This window comes from Oratosquilla oratoria, chromosome 44 (genome assembly GCF_046742065.1).
Source record: "Oratosquilla oratoria isolate Oo_2021 chromosome 44, ASM4674206v1, whole genome shotgun sequence".
NCBI classification, from domain to species: Eukaryota; Metazoa; Arthropoda; class Malacostraca; order Stomatopoda; family Squillidae; genus Oratosquilla; species Oratosquilla oratoria.
The window spans coordinates 18259866-18276603 of record NC_134820.1 but is presented as its reverse complement, the minus strand read 5'-3'; the positions used below and the strand labels follow the sequence as shown (position 1 = coordinate 18276603).

At 40.0% G+C, this 16738-nt stretch overlaps 7 protein-coding genes across 7 annotated transcripts in view; 2 read left to right on the top strand and 5 right to left on the bottom strand.

Moving 5' to 3' along the window:
* LOC143022399 (sodium/hydrogen exchanger 9B2-like) overlaps positions 1–16738 on the bottom strand; it is a 607113-nt gene that overhangs the window by 238274 nt on the left and 352101 nt on the right. The gene's annotated exons all lie outside the window — the stretch shown is intronic.
* Positions 324–1056, bottom strand: LOC143022334 (cuticle protein 21-like). The gene is made up of 3 exons (XM_076180483.1): positions 906–1056; positions 696–800; positions 324–572 (listed from the first exon to the last, which is right to left on the bottom strand). Exons 1-3 carry the CDS (start codon positions 915–917, stop codon positions 324–326), a joined length of 366 nt encoding a protein of 121 aa, XP_076036598.1. The 5' UTR covers positions 918–1056.
* LOC143022333 (cuticle protein 8-like) lies at positions 2717–3299 on the top strand. Its single transcript, XM_076180482.1, has 3 exons — positions 2717–2728; positions 2862–2966; positions 3051–3299. The coding sequence occupies exons 1-3, from the start codon at positions 2717–2719 to the stop codon at positions 3297–3299; spliced, it is 366 nt and encodes a 121-aa protein (XP_076036597.1).
* LOC143022332 (cuticle protein 21-like) lies at positions 6824–7461 on the bottom strand. The gene is made up of 3 exons (XM_076180481.1): positions 7450–7461; positions 7201–7302; positions 6824–7093 (listed from the first exon to the last, which is right to left on the bottom strand). The coding sequence occupies exons 1-3, from the start codon at positions 7459–7461 to the stop codon at positions 6824–6826; spliced, it is 384 nt and encodes a 127-aa protein (XP_076036596.1).
* LOC143022331 (uncharacterized) lies at positions 7460–8370 on the top strand. Its single transcript, XM_076180480.1, has 3 exons — positions 7460–7540; positions 7968–8072; positions 8182–8370. Exons 1-3 carry the CDS (start codon positions 7460–7462, stop codon positions 8368–8370), a joined length of 375 nt encoding a protein of 124 aa, XP_076036595.1.
* On the bottom strand, positions 11806–12418 carry LOC143022330 (cuticle protein 8-like). The gene is made up of 3 exons (XM_076180479.1): positions 12407–12418; positions 12164–12265; positions 11806–12054 (listed from the first exon to the last, which is right to left on the bottom strand). The coding sequence occupies exons 1-3, from the start codon at positions 12416–12418 to the stop codon at positions 11806–11808; spliced, it is 363 nt and encodes a 120-aa protein (XP_076036594.1).
* LOC143022202 (cuticle protein 21-like) lies at positions 15460–16097 on the bottom strand. The gene is made up of 3 exons (XM_076180302.1): positions 16086–16097; positions 15838–15939; positions 15460–15729 (listed from the first exon to the last, which is right to left on the bottom strand). The coding sequence occupies exons 1-3, from the start codon at positions 16095–16097 to the stop codon at positions 15460–15462; spliced, it is 384 nt and encodes a 127-aa protein (XP_076036417.1).

Sequence of the window (16738 nt, the reverse complement as noted above, 5' to 3'; positions counted from 1 at the left end):
ATGTCACAAGAACTTTTTCAATATGAAAAAAGTTTGCTCCTAGCCAATTTTCAAATTTGTGTCTATGACCTATCATTTCCTCCATGTGTCTGTATAAGTGTTGATTTATTCTTATAAACAAGTTGAATCCAATTAACATTACCTAGCACTGCAATGGATATATTGGAAGGCCATATTGAAGAAATATTTAATAAATTAGCTTATCAAAAATAAAAATCTATAGTTATCTTTTTTATATTTATGATTCAATAAATTACAACACTGATGTACATGCATCGTGAAAATACCACAATTTCCGAGTGGGTTCACTAAGCAGTGCCAACTTAGGCATATCCTGAACGAGGGGTCGTGTAGGTGGGTTCGGGGTAGCGGGCTTCTCCTTCGTAGTTGACCTGAGCCACGAAGCCAGAGTCTCCGTTGACGGTGTAGTCGACCCTCCTGAGGCGACCGTCGGGCTGGAGGACGAAGTACGATCCCTGGGCGTCGTATCCGTCACGGGAATCCTGCTGACCGAAGTCGTTGCCGGAGTACTCGTCCTTCACGTTCCAGTCAAAGTTGTACTGTGCTGGACCCTGCAAGTAGCGCAACACAAGTGTGGTGATAAGACAGGATTATTCGGTTTAACATCAGAGGGGTGTATAATATTAACAACCTACACATCTGGTATCAGTGATGAAGAATTATTATCTTCTTACCGTTGGAGCAGGTGCAGCGGGTTGACGATAGGTTGGGGCTGGAGGGTTGTAGGACGGAGGGGTGTCACAAGTGGCCACGACAGCCAGAGCGGCGAGGAGAACAACCTGGTTGAGGAAGAAGGGGCATTAGTTAGAAGAAAGAAAAACTGACAGTCAGTGCCAATGAATCTTGTCACACTTGAAATCTGGTTTACAGTTGAGAAGACTCACCTTGAGAGCCATGCTGGAGATGGAGGAAGAACTGATGCAGACTGACGTTCATGTCGGCTTATATACACGTGACACCAGCCTTGCTGATGACGTAACAGGTAGGCGGGTCGTTCACAGTTTCACGCACGACCTTGTTTAAACGTTCCTCGCAAGCTTAACCTCTATGAAAATTGGAGTGAAAGAGTAAGATGATAGATAATATGGCCATATTGGTTTCAAATGTTCTCTTACGTACTTCGTGGGGCTCTACCATTAGAATCCTAAAAAAAGTAGCCCATAAGGCAGTGGTAAAATACGACTCCACAGAATGACATTATGATATACTTATTTAGAGAGTATAATGGCTTTGAACTGGTGTAGGTAAACACTGGATCATGGATTTGCCAATGGAACTTCAACCCGAGAGCAGAGGTTCTCGACCCATTTTCACATGTAGCTCATACTTATGTAATGCTATTTTTTAACCTGTTATAGATACATTTTACACTTGACAATCATCAGGGATCCACTGAATCCCTCTAGTTTTAGGCTCATGGTCCCATTTTTGAGACCTCGTACCTCTCTAGGGGGTCCGTGGACTGTATGTTGAGGATGAACGGAAGAAAAAAAAATGACCTACACACACGGATTTTTTTTTCTTTTTTTTTTGTATTGGGTATGTAATGGATGCATCTTCCCTTTCTGAAGTGAAAGGAAGCTGCTCTTGCAAGATGCTTAGTGTAGCAGAGGCACAATGGGGGTTGTTGAGGTAGTTCTGAGTGTGACTGAAATCAACAAGAGATGCACTTCCGACGCTTGATGTCGGTTATCATGTTGAAAAGACAAGAAATTCTTTCATTTCTCTTCTTACAGAGATCCGAACTAAGAAAAGGTCCCTTTTCAATAGAAATACAAAGCCAATCCAGTAAATGTCGGGATGAAATAGGAGCAAAATTGGATGAAACACAAAACAGAAATATGACATATGAAAACGGAATTTGATTTTTTTTTTTTTTTTTGCACTGACTTTAGTTCAGTACGCCTATGGAGTAAATTGCAGGTGAGAGAAAAATGACAAGATCAACTAAAATGTAAATTAAGTAGAGGGATTTCAAATAGGAAAGGCATATTCTCTTGGTACAAAGAATTTCATTACGACTGATACTTGGAGACATGGTCTTCTTTGAGACGATAATAGAATCCTTTATGTAAAACAGATAATGAACCTGGATAACTCGGCTAACTAGAAATAAAACAAATATACAAGTATGCTACCTCACAAAAATGCAAGAGCTAACAAGTGATTAAAGTCTCCCCCCTCAAGAGTTACAAGACTCGTACCTCCATTCATCTGACAACGAATAGAGAATGGCAATATATAAAGACTAATTCACTATATACTGGTACTGCAATGGACATTATGAAATTAATTAAATTACAACATTAATAAGCAAGGACATTCACATCACAAGTAGTTCAGAATAATATTTGACGTACAGGAATGAAACTATAGTTATTTCATTGAGAGAAAATATTGAAGTTTAGAGATATAATTACCCCACAGGCACTATATAAGGACCCTTGATTGAGAACCTATGCTGTGGAGTATCCAGAACTTGAAAACAAATATCTTCACAGTTTTTAATCATATGAATCAGAAAGAAAGAGGAATAAAGACTTTCTAAGTTGAGGCGTCTAAGAATGTGTGAAGAGAGACATTTCGAAACGACCAGAAGGCCCGCCCACACGTTACGTCACGAGCTGCATTGGCGTGATATGTATAAAAGTCCTCACTGGGTTCAGTCTTCATCAGTTTATTCTCCAACTCCAATATGGCTCTCAAGGTGCGACTCATCTCCCACACTCGAGTACCACAACCTTTATCGACAGGAACCGTCATTATACTGTCGTTCTTATCTAAGGACGTTTGATGTGATGACTAATTCCTCTAACTAATGCCACTTCTTCCCCTATCAGGTTGTTCTCCTCGCCGCTCTGGCTGTCGTGGCCACTTGCGACACCCCTCCGTCCTACAACCCTCCAGCCCCAACCTATCGCCAAACTGCTGCACCTGCTCCTTCGGTAAGAAAATGATACTTCTCCATCACTGATACCAAATGGGTAGGTTATTTTGACAGTATATCACTCTTGTTGTGCTGTTTGCAGGGTCCAGCACAGTACAACTTTGACTGGAACGTGAAGGACGAGTACTCCGGTAACGACTTCGGTCAGCAGGATTCCCGTGACGGTTACGACTCCCAGGGCTCGTACTTCGTCCTCCAGCCCGACGGTCGCCTCAGGAGGGTCGACTACACCGTCAACGGAGACTCTGGCTTCGTGGCTCAGGTTAACTACGAAGGAGAAGCCCGCTACCCCGAACCCACCTACACGACCCCTCGTTCAGGATACGCCTAAGTCATTACTGATTATTCAACCCGTAACATAGGAATATTTGGTATGTGCACAACAGTGCGGTAATTTATTAAACCAAAAATAAAAGAAAGATCAACAACCTTTGTTTTACGTAGGTTATCATCGAAAAAATATATAAACTAGAGCTGTCCCTAATATAAATCCTGAAGATAAATAGTTGTCAATTTCTGTTTGGTACAATTTACTAATAAATCAGTGTACGTAAGACCTTGTGAATAGACGAGAGAAACACGAAAAATCGAACTAAATTCCAGTGACCGATCGTTTTGTTAGCGACTTGGTCTCATCGCATGACTCCGCCACAGAAAGTGGTCCATAAGGAAAGCTATACAGTATAAAGATATTCGCTCACCGAGCAGTTTTATGGCAAAAATAGAGGTGGATAATTACCCAACACCCAATCTAACCAAACCTAACCTGCTGATCAAAAAGCGCTGTTTAACAGTCCGCTGATCAACTGCATACTGTTTAACTGTCCGCTAAGCGATTGTCCGTCAGACAACTGTTCTGTAACTAACTGTCCGTTAAGCAACTGTTCGCTAGGCATCTGTCCGCTAGGCAACTGTCCGCTAGGCAACTGTCCGCTAGGCAACTGTCCGCTAAGCAATTTGTCCGCTAGGCGATTTTTCCGCTAGGCAATTTGTCCGCTAGGCAACTGTCTGTTTAGGAGCTGTCCGCTAAGCAACTGTGCACTAGGCATCTATCCGCTACGCAAATGTCCACTTGTAAACTGTCCGTTTAGGAACTATTCATACCCTGCACGAAAGACAGCACCCCCACCTGTGTCGGGGATCCACGTCTCCCGGAAGCAGGTATTCATCTCTGACATCCATGTGAAAGCACACTGTTGTAAAAAAGGAAAACAAGACGCCAGCGAGTGACGTCAGTAGATGGGCCGTCTATAAGTGCTTTTACTCAAGACTTTTTAGTTCTTTTGTTTAATTCATACTTTGCACAGACTATATTTATACTTTGCACAGACTATGTTGAATGGTAATTTCTATCTACGTGCAGGCGTGATAGATGAATATTTGTTTGGGAATGATATGATGAAGGAAAACATGAATATAAACATATGGTTTAAATGTACACGCACTATACTTAGTGAATATTAAAGGTGCATTTTGTTATGTATATTTTAAGTATTTTTTCTTCAGGTACATCATGAATAATACACCAAACAGTGTTGCTGTTGGATCGTTATCACCTAAAGGTTCGACCACTTTGTCCCGTATGCTTCCAGGCAGTGTTACCGGATGCGAGTAAACCTTGTTCATAAAGATCCATATCTAGGGCATGAAATAGCTTGGGGAAGATGACTTCCAAAGTGAGAACCTTCGCCTAAGTCCACAAGTTGCAGATTCTGATGGAAGAACTGGTAAGCATCAGCTGAGATATCGTGGGACTGAGTGAGTAACCACAATACAGCCATCTCCCTCTCTTATCTCTCTCTCGCCCTCGCTTACCCACCCCTCTCTCTAGCAGGTAGAAAGATGTCTACATTCCATAATAAATTTTCTCTCTGCCCCTCTTCCCAGCTCCTCCCTGTCTCTCCCTCTCTCACATGTATAAAGAGATATGAATATAGATGAGTATGAATATAGATGTAAACATAGATATTAATATAGATATGAACATAAATATTAATATAAATGTAAACATAAATATAAATGAATATATAAATGTAGGCCTAACTTTACTAAACACTGTTTGCTATCACCAATTCTCTAGACACATCTCCAACTCTCCACATTTCCCAACCACTCCGTCTATTGTTCGTCTCCTATCCTAGCATTGAGATCTCCCAATAACACTACTTTGACATTTCTCCCTAAACCCTCTATCCATTCATTTAATTGAAAACAAAATAAACTAATTTGAAACAAGATAAAACTGAATATAAGATAAAATAAAATATAGTAAAATAAAGCAAAGCTAAATAAAGAATATAAAAATTGAATTATATTGAACAAGATAAAAAAAACAATACTACCATAGACAGATATAATTGATATCAAAATAAACTATTCTAGACAATTAAAAATTTCCCCGTTTATTTAAGACAACGTTATAGATAACGAGTAGCAGCGTTAGTATTACTCGTAACTTATATTTTCCGAATATTCTACTTTCATATTACTTTTGCGCTACTTTGAGGCTCCTTGCTTCCCTTTAGCCATTGCCAACAGTCTGAAAAAATCTATCGCATCGGATGTTACTTCAATGTATTTTTTTCAACTTTGTGATTTCGAGGAAATTAAAAATGGAACCATGATTTTTTTAGAACACTACTGGTAGTCTGAGAGACTGAAATTCTACCAACATCCATCTCTAGTCCAAATTAGAGAATTAAATTGTATTCAAGTATTAAAGAGTACACTTTGGTAGAGAGTTACCAAAACAATGAAAGAGTGGGTGTGGAATATATTTACCGATCGACACACCAATAGTTTTCTTCAAATTATTGTAGAGTCTGAAAACAGTGTTGTATAAATATCTCTCCATAACTGCTCAATCTATCTGAAGCTATGTGGGTAAGAAATGCATGGAAACAGAGTTAGAGATATTATAGTGGTTATGTTGCTCACAAGTTCCCACAGAACTATTTCTTTTGTACAAATGTTCAATATAATAACATTAGCGAGAGACATTTAAAATCCAGGGCTCATCCATTCATAAATGTATTCTGACATTTGTAAGCATGGCAAACACCATTTAATTATTACCATGGTGAAGATGACATTAAAGGCAAGTATGAATTGTACAAAACTGTCCAAGGAAATACATAAATATTTTAGTCTGCCAACTTCTCTTAAATGAAAACTCAAAATTAGAACAATATAAGACAAAAGTTGTTTTATTTACCTACTTCGTATAGCTAGACTTCATACTTTGTTGCATACTGAATCTCATGTTATCAAGAATGTTATCTGCAAACTGAATAATACTGTTGCGTCCGAACATGTTGGTTGTTTTAGCCACTGGATCATTATATTGTCCATTGCTATATTTAGTAATGTCTCTTACTTCACTCGCTTCGTTTTATACAAAGAAATACAAAGGAGATACAAATAAACAGCCTTATTGGTTTTTAGTAGGCTCACGCATTTAGACTAAGATATAATCATCAATTGTATTTGAACATGAATAGACAGTTTGTTCGAAACATTTAGAATGCGGTAAAAGAAAAAAAAATCATTGATGTTTGATGTCTCACAGACTATTTTATAACCATTATTTGTGACAACTTTTTATTTTCATACTCATTACTTCGGCCATAATTCTGTTTCAATATCAGATTTATCTTTTGTCATGGTTGTATTTGTTACACTATGTATGTACAGAGAGAACATCTGTTCTTAGCTTCATTTTGTAGATCCACATTGTTTAAGGGAGTTCACTAAAAAAAATGTCGACCATCTATTCTTTTATTACTGCATCAATAAGTTATGTCACTGACATGCATACATTTAATCTGCATATTGATCTTTGACTGGATATATTAATTAGGCGTATGCTGGACGAGGGGTCGTGTATGAAGGACGATGGGTCGTGTAGGTGGGTTCGGGGTAGCGAGCCTCTCCCTCGTAGTTGACCTGAGCCACGAAGCCAGAGTCTCCGTTGACGGTGTAGTCGACCCTCCTGAGGCGACCGTCGGGCTGGAGGACGTAGTAGGCTCCTTGGGTGTCGTAGCCATTACGAGATTCCTGGTGACCGAAGTCGTTACCGGAGTATTCGTCCTTCACGTCCCAGTTGAAGTCGTACTGCGCTGGGCCCTGAAACAAATCACATTTAAAGGCTCCTATGCGAATCCAATTAGATCTTCAAATCATTGTAATCATAAATCATCCACATGGAATCCGGGTAGAAGAGGTTTGCTCACCGAAGGAGCAGGTGCAGCTTGTCCATAGACGGGAGTTGGAGGGTTGTAGGAAGGAATGCTGTCGCAAGTGGCCACGACGGCCAAAGTGGCAAGAAGGGCAACCTGGTTGAGAAGGGGTCAGTGTTAGCCTAAGAAATGATTATAATGGTAAGTACCCTTTGGAAAAAAACTTCACAAATAGCGACGATTATTGTACATCATGGTTTTGGTATCAAATCCTGAACTTGCACACGAATACTTAAGCCGCACCTTAAGAACCATGTTAATGATGGAGGAGGAACTGATGCAGACCGATGCTCGTGCCGACTTATATACGCGTGACATCAACCCAGTTGGTGACGTAAATGGTGGGTGTGTCTTCTAGCTTTTAGAATGGGTCTCTCTTCGCACGTCCCTCGGGGCCTTAGCAAGCAAGGTCATTTAAGACATGAACGATATCAGTGTAGTGGACAGAACCCTTTTAGGCTTCTATGTACTTTCCAGGGGTTCGAAGGCAATGTCAAGAGTGACCAGTTCGAAAGATCCATCCACGACCTACGCCACCAACTAGGTGTCACGTGTATACAAGTCGGCACGAACATTCCTCTGCATTTGTTTTCCCTTCATCATTGACAATGCTCTCCAGGTACGTTTAGAGTATTCGTGTACAAGTTCAGGACTTAATGCCAAAAGTATGATAAACAAAAACCATCGCTATTTGTGTTGTAATCAAATGTTGCTTATCATTATAATAATTTCTTGGGTAACACTGATTTGTTCACAAGCAGGTTGCCCTTCTCGCCACTGGACTGGCCGTCGTGGCCTCTTGCAACAGCATTCCCTCCTACAACCCTCCAACTCCCGTCTACGGACACGCTGCACCTGCTACTTCGGTGAGCAGATCTCTCATCTTCAAGAATACCAAGTGGGTGATTAATGGCTACAATCATTTGAAGATCCAAATTACTTCGTATAGAAGCCTTTAAATGTGATTTGTTGCAGAGCCCAGCGCAGTACGACTTTAACTGGGAGGTGAAGTATGAGTACTCCGGTAACGACTTCGGTCACCAGGAATCTCGTAATGGCTACGACACCCAAGGAGCCCACTACGTCCTCCAGCTCGACGGTTGGCTCAGGAGGGTCGACTACATAGTTAATGGCGACTCTGGCTTCGTGACTCAGGTCAACTAAGAGGGAGAGGCTCGCTACCCCGAAACCACCTACACGACGCCTTGTCCAGCATACTCCTAAGTTATTACTAATTATTCATTCTGATTCACGTATGGTTGTTAGCTATATGCATAACAGTGAGTCTATTTATTGAACCAGAATTAAAAAGAAATAAGAACAACCTTTTAGGTGATCTAAAACTGTCAACAGTTCCGGATCCACAAGACAGGAATAAAAGAAAAATAGATATTCATTCCTTATGCAAACACAGCAACCTATGCAAACACGGTACAATTTATACTGGAAATATCTTAAAAGACAGACAAGAAAGGATATGGAAATCCACAACGTTGGCCCTGGAATAATAATATATATATCATTATAATTTCTCCATCAGTATATTTTACTTTTTCTTCTCTACTTGATTCACCATCCCTTTTTCTCTTAATTTCCTTACAAAACATCTTTATTAATTTCAAAATTTTCTGTCATACTCTTACCCTTTTTCACACCTGCTCTCCCTTTTGCCTCCTTTATTTTATAATTTACTTCTCTTTTCTTTGTACCTCTCATACGATTCTCTAGTCCTGTTGTGCAACCAAACTGTGAATGCTCGTTTCTTTTCTTCTACAACCTTCTTTGCTTGATCTCAGCACTCACTACCCTTCTATTTACTCCCATCCTCCTTGTTTCATACACCTTGTGACTCCCTCCTTGAAAAATCCCCATTCCTCATCCACTCCTAGTTCTACTCTATCCTTCAACTCCCTCCCACTCTTCTCTCAGCTTCTTGTAATCCTTCTCCTTATCTCATCTAAGTAGTTTACTATAAGCACCTTCTTACCTTTTCCCCCTTTCCTCTTTCTCCATCTATCCTCCACTCTGAAGTTATCTTCCCCCCCAAAAATATCTGATATTCTCCACTCTCTCCCTTAAGAACAAGATGCAGGGATGACCCTTCATCCTTGATGTGCCAAGATATGCGGGTGGGTGGAGGGTGGAGGGGAGTGGAATATATAGGAAATGGAATGGGTGTGAGTGTTTTCTATGCCTTTTTCTTTTTTGGCTACCCCCCGTGTAAGGGGGGGGGGGGAAGCCTTTGGTATATGTATGTATGCATCCAAAACTCTACTCTTCTCCTAGTTACCACTACATAGTTCATTAAAGCCCTATCTACCACCCTTTCATCTACCACCTTCTCCCATGTGTACTTATGCCTGACTTTCTTACTAAACACTGTTTGCTATCATCAATTATCTAGACACACCTCCAACTCTCCACACTTCCCAACCACTCCGTTTATTGCTCGTCTCCTACCCTTGCATTGAGATCTCCCAATACCACTACTTTGACATTTCTCCCTAAACGCTCTATCCACTCATTTAAATTAAAACAAAATAAAATAAATTGAAATAAGACAAAATTGAATAGAATAAGATCAAATAAAATATAGTAAAACAAAATAGAGCTAAATAAAATATAGATTAAAATTAAACGATATAGAAATGAAATATATAAGAATAGTGAAAATACTATCATAAACAGATATTTGATATCAAAATGGACTATTCTAGACAATTTTTTTTCCCTATTATTTAAGAGAACATTATAGATAAACATACTAATAAGAGGAGTAGCATTAGTATTACTCGTACATTGTATTTTTTTAATGTTCTACTTTTTTATTTTACCCTGCTTTGAGGCCCCTCGCTTCCCTTTAGTCATTACCAACAGTGAAATAATCTATCGCATCGGATGTTACTTCAATAGTGTATTTTTTTTTTTATCAAAATTGCGATTTCGAGGGAATTAAAGATGGAACCATGATGTTTTAGAACACTACTGGTAGTCCGAGACAGACGGGAACCCTTCCAATATTCATCTCCAGATGAAATTAGATAAATAAATTGTATTCAAGAGTTAAAGATTGCACTTTGGTAGAGAGTAACCAAAACAATGAGTGTGGACAATATTTACCTATCGACACACCAATAGGTTTCTTCCTATTATAAGGGAATATAAATTTTTTTGTATAAAGCATCTGTGAGAATAAACACCTTGTGAGATCGAAACCTTTATTGGTACTACGTTTCGCTTGTTACAGCTTTTTCAAGTACAGACATGACACACACTCTGAGCACATATAAGCCAACAGGGAAGGAACTGGGAGAGGTTATCAGGGAGGGGTGGGTGGTAGGTGGAGGGGGAGGAGGGGGACGGGTGGGACTTGGTGGAGACAAAGGAGGACATTTCGGACAGTTTGTTGAAGTGGACTAAGGGGGACATTTCAACAAACTGTCCGAAATGTCCTCCTTTGTCTCCACCAAGTCCCATCCGTCCCCCTCCTCCCCCTCCACCTACCACCTGTACTTGAAAAAGCTGTAACAAGCGAAACGTAGTACCAATAAAGGTTTCGATCTCACAAGGTGTTTATTCTCACAGTCTTGTCGGCTTTTGCCATTGTGATTCATAAAGCATCTCTTCAGAACTGCTCAGTTTATCTGAAGCTGTGTTTGTAAGAAATGCATGGAAACGGAGTTAGATATTATAGTGGTTATGTTGCTCACAAATTCCCACAGAACGATTTTCTTTGTACAAATGTTCAATATAATTACATCCTAACATTTTTAATCGCTGCAAATGCCATTTAATTGTTACCATGGTGAAGATGAAATTAAAGACAAGTAAGAATTATACAAAATTGTCCAAGGAAATATATAAATACTTTAGTCTACAAAGTCCTCTTAAACGAAAAATCAAAATTAGAACAATAAAAGCCAAAAGCCGTTTTATTTACCTACTTCGTATTGCCAGACCATACTTTATTGCATAATGAATCTCATGTTATTAAGTATGTTCTCTACAAGCTGAATAATACTCTCGCCTCTGTATAAATTTGGTTGTTTTACCCACTGGATCATTATATTGTTCATTGCTATGTTTATTAATGTCTCTTACTTCACTCGCTTCGTTTTATACAAAGAAATACAAAGGAGATGCAAAGAAACAGCTTTATTGGTCCTAATTGTGCTGTTTGCGAATTGAATGGGATAAATAATGAAAACTTTTAAGGACCATTGACTTTTTAGTGCATGAGCTAATGATGGTGAGATATAATCATCAATTGTTTTTGAACTTACAACTTGAATAGGCAGTTTGTTCCAAATCGAATGCGGTTAAATAAATGATTCATTAATGTTTGATCTCTTTTATATCCCTTATTCGTGACAAATTTTATTTTCATACTCATTATTTCGGCCATAATTCTGTTTCAATATCAGATTTTTTTTATCTATCGGTATGGTTGCATTTGTAGATTAATATTGTTTAAGGGAGTTCATTAAAAAATGATCGACCAGATATTCTTTTATTACTTCATCAATAAGTTATGTCACTGATACGCATACATTTAATCTGCATAATGATCTTTAGTTGCATATGCTAATTAGTGCGGAGTTAGGCGTATGCTGGACTAGGCGTCGTGTAGGTGGGTTCGGGGTAACGAGCCTCTCCTTCGTAGTTGACCTGAGCCACGAAGCCAGAGTCTCCGTTGACGGTGTAGTCGACCCTCCTGAGGCGACCGTCGGGTTGGAGGACGTAGTAGGCTCCTTGGGTGTCGTAGCCATTACGAGATTCCTGGTGACCGAAGTCGTTACCGGAGTACTCGTCCTTCACCTCCCAGTTAAAGTCGTTCTGCGCTGGGCCCTGAAACAAATCACATTTAAAGGCTCCTATGTGAATCCAATTAGATCTTTAAATGATTGTAATCATAAATCATCCACATGATACTCTGAAAGAAGAGAGATCTGCTCACCAAATGAGCAGGTGCAGCTTGTCCGTAGACGGAAATTGGAGGGTTGTAAGAAGGAATGCTGTCGCAAGTGACCACGACGGCCAGAGTAGCGAGAAGAGCAATCTGATTGAGAAGGGATCAGTGTTAGCCCATGATTACGATGATAAGCACCCTTTCATTATAACAACATAAATAGCGACGAATATTGTCGATTATGGTTTTGGAATCAAATCCTGAACTTGCAAACGAATACTCTAGACGTACCATGAGAGCCATGTTAATGATGGAGGAGGAACTGATGCAGACCAACGCTCATGCCGCCTTATATACGCTCGTCACCAACCCAGTTGGTGACGTAAATGATGGGCGTGTCCTCTTAGTGCTTTCTGAACGGGTCTCTCTGCACAGCCCTCGGGGCCTTAGCAAACAAGGTTATTAAAGAAATGAATAATATCAGTGCAGTGGACAGAACCATTTTAGGCTACCATGTACTTGCCAGGGGTTCGAAGGCAGTGTCACGAGTGGCCAGCTCGAAATACCAGAAGACCCGGCCACGAGCTACCTCACGATCTAGTTTGATGTCACGTATATACAAATCAGCACGAGTATTGGTCTACATCCGTTTCTCCATCATTAGCATGTCTCTAGAAGTACGTTTAGAATTTTCGTCTGCAGGTTCAGGACGATGCCAAAAGCATGTTCAACGATAATCATCGTTATTTGTGTTCTTATAATCAAAGGGTGCTCATAATTATAATCATTTCTTGGGCCAACACTGATCCCTTCTCAACCAGGTTTCCTTTCTTGCCGCTCTGGCCGTCGTAGGCAGCATTCCTTCCTACAACCCTCCAACTCCTGTTTATGGACAAGCTGCACCTACTCATTCTGTGAGATCTCTCTTCTCCCAGAATATCAAGTTACAATTATCTGAAGACCTGATTTGATTGACATATGATTGACCTTTGATTTTTTTTTTTCTTATTTTTAATTTACTTTTATTTTATTCATTTATTTATTTATATTTCAAGATCCAGCGCAGCACGACTTTAACTGGGGGGTGAAGGACGAGTACTCCGGCAACGACTTCGATCATCAGAAACCCCATAATGGTTACAACACCCAAGGAGCCTACTACGTCCTCCAACATGTCGGTCGCTTTAGGAGGGTCTGTTAGCGTTCAGTTGGTAATAAATCCCTCGAGACAGTTTTCTCGTCTATATTGGGGTGTTAAATACACTCCGTAGATCTTCATCGATCTACGTTTATCTACTGACTGCCTCCCCCTTTCTCGCTTATGCTTGGCACCAATGAAAATATTGTCAAAGCATTTCTGATGGTGGTTGGCAGCCTTACAATTATTCTTAATTAAATCTAATAACATGGAAGTTAGTCATTCATATGGTATAAAATTTACATTATCAGGATGTGTAGATGTTTCTTGTGATTTTATCTTTATCCGTATTAATCTAAATACGGGATTTAACGTGTATGTAGGAAAAGGTGTTGTTTGGAATCTGATTATCTCACGGTTTGATCACGTGATGGAAGAGCCTAGGGGCGTGTATGTTTGTATGTATGTTGCAATGTAGTTTTCCATGGGCGATGTTGCAATATGTGAGGTTATAGGTAATGGTTATAGGGTCGACTACACCGTCAACGGAGACTCTGGTTTCGTGGCTCAGGTCAACTACGAGGGAGAGGCTCGCTACCCCGAGCTCACCTACACTACCCATCGTCCTTCATACACGATTCTTCGTCCAGTATACGCTTACGTCTTTATTGATCACCATGTCTAATAGCAGACATTTAAGTATATTAAGTGTTAGCATATCAGTGACACTTTATTGAGCCATAGATAAAAGGAATGGAGATTAAAGACCCCTGTTCTAATTCATTTCTTTAAAAAAAAATCCTCTAGTATCAACTTACAAGAAAATAATTAAAGAAAACTTGTTGGGACTTCTCAGCCTAGATACGTTTACACATGTACGAATGGAAAAATTATAGTTCATATAATTTCAAAAGTATATGAAAAAGTATATAGGAGACTACAACTTTGGCCCTGGATTCATTTATACATGATATAGGTATGAATAGGAATATTGACAAAAACCATACCAGGAGGTGCTAAGATAAGAGGGAGGGTGGAGGGGTGTGGAGTGTATTCAGGGATGGAATAGGTGGGAATGATTTTATGCCTTTTTCTTTTTGGCTATCCCCCTTGTAAGGGAAAAAAAACCTTAGTATATGTAAGTATGTAGGTAACGTTCAACTACTCATAATCTTTTCTACGAAGCTATAATAAGAATGGCCGATTTTCCTCTGTTTTGAAATTGTCGCCCTAATTTGCATGTAAGGATCCACAATTTCAAGTCCTTTTCTATCGGATGCCACTTTTCCTTTGGTGCTGGCCGCCAATAGATCTTAGTAATCTCCGGGGAAATCTTACACGGTGATGAATGGGCTATAGCCTATATCAGCCTTTTTTTATACCTGATGCTATTTTTCCTTCTCAACCTCTCTACATCAAGCAATTTTTTTCATCCTTGTTGCACCCCTCTCGATCAATTAGGTCACGGAATAAAGTATATTCTTCTTTTACTGGATTTTGTACTCCAATAATTTGTTACTTGTTCAAACTCGTTTTTTATCATTTCTAAATGATCAGATTTTGGGCCGAAGTCCCAGAAAGCCCTACATAGGAGCAAATTCTAACGAGTCAAAATAATGACCAATACCATTATTGTTTAGAGAAAGAATGACACCCCGATTTTTCTCTATCGACATTGGTAACATTTCCGAGTCTCGAATATCTATAATATGCAGAAATAAGGTAGTTGCCTGCTTCATGTAGGTGAGTGTCGGCGAGGTGAGAGGATGATGTTATTTATCACCAGTTACATGCAGGGTTGGGCTATGCATTATTCAAAACTGGGAAATGTATTCTATAGCTTTACCCTTATATTGCACTTAAGACGAAGAGATGAACCATATAGCAAAATGGAGTGTAAGGATGGAATACAAATAATCATGTAGATAGGTTTTCTGAGATATATAATGATGAAATACAACTTTAGTAAATATGTAAATCATCAGAATAAACACATTTATCACTGTTTAAGTATTTCAACTTTTCTATTTTGAAATGGTTGTCTTCTTTGAACAAACATTTCATTTTGTGAATTAATGTTGTATGGGGGTTGTGCATTAAAAAAATGTGTTATTATATTTTCTTTAATTACTGCATCAATAAATTATGTCAGCGATATGCATACATTTAATCTGCATAATGACTGGATATGGCAATCAGTGCGGACTTAGGCGTATGTTGGACGAGGGGTCGTGTATGAAGGACGATGGGTCGTGTAGGTGGGTTCGGGGTAGCGAGCCTCTCCCTCGTAGTTGACCTGAGCCACGAAGCCAGAGTCTCCGTTGACGGTGTAGTCGACCCTCCTGAGACGACCGTCGGGTTGGAGGACGTAGTAGGCTCCTTGGGTATCGTAGCCATTACGAGATTCCTGGTGACCGAAGTCGTTACCGGAGTATTCGTCCTTCACATCCCAGTTGAAATCGTATTGCGCTGGGCCCTGAAGCAAATCACATTTAAAGGCGCTTATGCAGTCCAATTAGATCTTCAAATGATTGTAATCATAAATCATCCACATGGTATTATGGAAAAAGAGATATCTGCTCACCGAAGGAGCAGGTGCAGCTTGTCCATAGACGGGAGTTGGAGGGTTGTACGAAGGAATGCTGTCGCAAGTGGCCACGACGGCCAGAGTGGCAAGAAGGGCAACCTGATTGAGAAGGGGTCAGTGTTAGCCTAAGAAATGATCATAATGGTAAGCACCCTTTTAATATAACTTCACAAATAGCGACAATTATTGGTCAACATGGTTTTGGTATCAAATCCTGAACTTGCACACGAATACTTAAGCCGCACCTTAAGAACCATGTTAATGATGGAGGAGGAACTGATGCAGACCGATGCTCGTGCCGACTTATATACGCGTGACATCAACCCAGTTGGTGACGTAAATGGTGGGTGTGTCTTCTAGCTTTTAGAATGGGTCTCTCTTCGCACGGCCCTCGGAGCCTTAGCAAGCAAGGTCATTTAAGACATGAACGATATCAGTGTAGTGAACAGAACCCTTTTAGGCTTCTATGTACTTTCCAGGGGTTCGAAGGCAATGTCAAGAGTGACCAGTTCGAAAGATCCATCCACGACCTACGCCACCAACTAGGTGTCACGCGTATACAAGTCGGCACGAGCATTAATCTGCATTTATTTTCCCTTCATCATTTACAATGCTCTCCAGGTACGTTTAGAGTATTCGTGTACAAGTTCAGGACTTAATGCCAAAAGCATGATAAACAAAATTTGTCGCTATTTGTGTTGTAATCAAATGTTGCTTATTATAATAATTTTTTGGGTAACACTGATCTCTTCTCAAGCAGGTTGCCCTTCTCGCCACTGGACTGGCCGTCGTGGCCTCTTGCAACAACATTCCCTCCTACAACACTCCAACTCCCGTCTACGGACACGCTGCACCTTCGGTGAGCAGATCTCTCTTCTTCAAGAATACCAAGTGGGTG

What these genes read in the sequence shown, in the direction of transcription:
- LOC143022331 (XM_076180480.1), top strand. Translation starts at nt 7,460, where the DNA reads ATGTTAATGATGGAGGAGGAACTGATGCAGACCGATGCTCGTGCCGAC. An exon ending in ACATCAACCCAGTTGGTGAC is followed by an intron (nt 7,541 to 7,967) that starts GTAAATGGTGGG and finishes GTTCACAAGCAG; the next exon opens with GTTGCCCTTCTCGCCACTGG. An exon ending in ACGCTGCACCTGCTACTTCG is followed by an intron (nt 8,073 to 8,181) that starts GTGAGCAGATCT and finishes GATTTGTTGCAG; the next exon opens with AGCCCAGCGCAGTACGACTT.
- LOC143022332 (XM_076180481.1), bottom strand. An exon ending in AAGCTGCACCTGCTCCTTCG is followed by an intron (nt 7,094 to 7,200) that starts GTGAGCAAACCT and finishes GATTTGTTTCAG; the next exon opens with GGCCCAGCGCAGTACGACTT.
- LOC143022334 (XM_076180483.1), bottom strand. An exon ending in CCGCTGCACCTGCTCCAACG is followed by an intron (nt 573 to 695) that starts GTAAGAAGATAA and finishes CGCTACTTGCAG; the next exon opens with GGTCCAGCACAGTACAACTT.
- LOC143022333 (XM_076180482.1), top strand. An exon ending in CTGCTGCACCTGCTCCTTCG is followed by an intron (nt 2,967 to 3,050) that starts GTAAGAAAATGA and finishes TGCTGTTTGCAG; the next exon opens with GGTCCAGCACAGTACAACTT.
- LOC143022330 (XM_076180479.1), bottom strand. An exon ending in AAGCTGCACCTGCTCATTTG is followed by an intron (nt 12,055 to 12,163) that starts GTGAGCAGATCT and finishes GATTTGTTTCAG; the next exon opens with GGCCCAGCGCAGAACGACTT.
- LOC143022202 (XM_076180302.1), bottom strand. An exon ending in AAGCTGCACCTGCTCCTTCG is followed by an intron (nt 15,730 to 15,837) that starts GTGAGCAGATAT and finishes GATTTGCTTCAG; the next exon opens with GGCCCAGCGCAATACGATTT.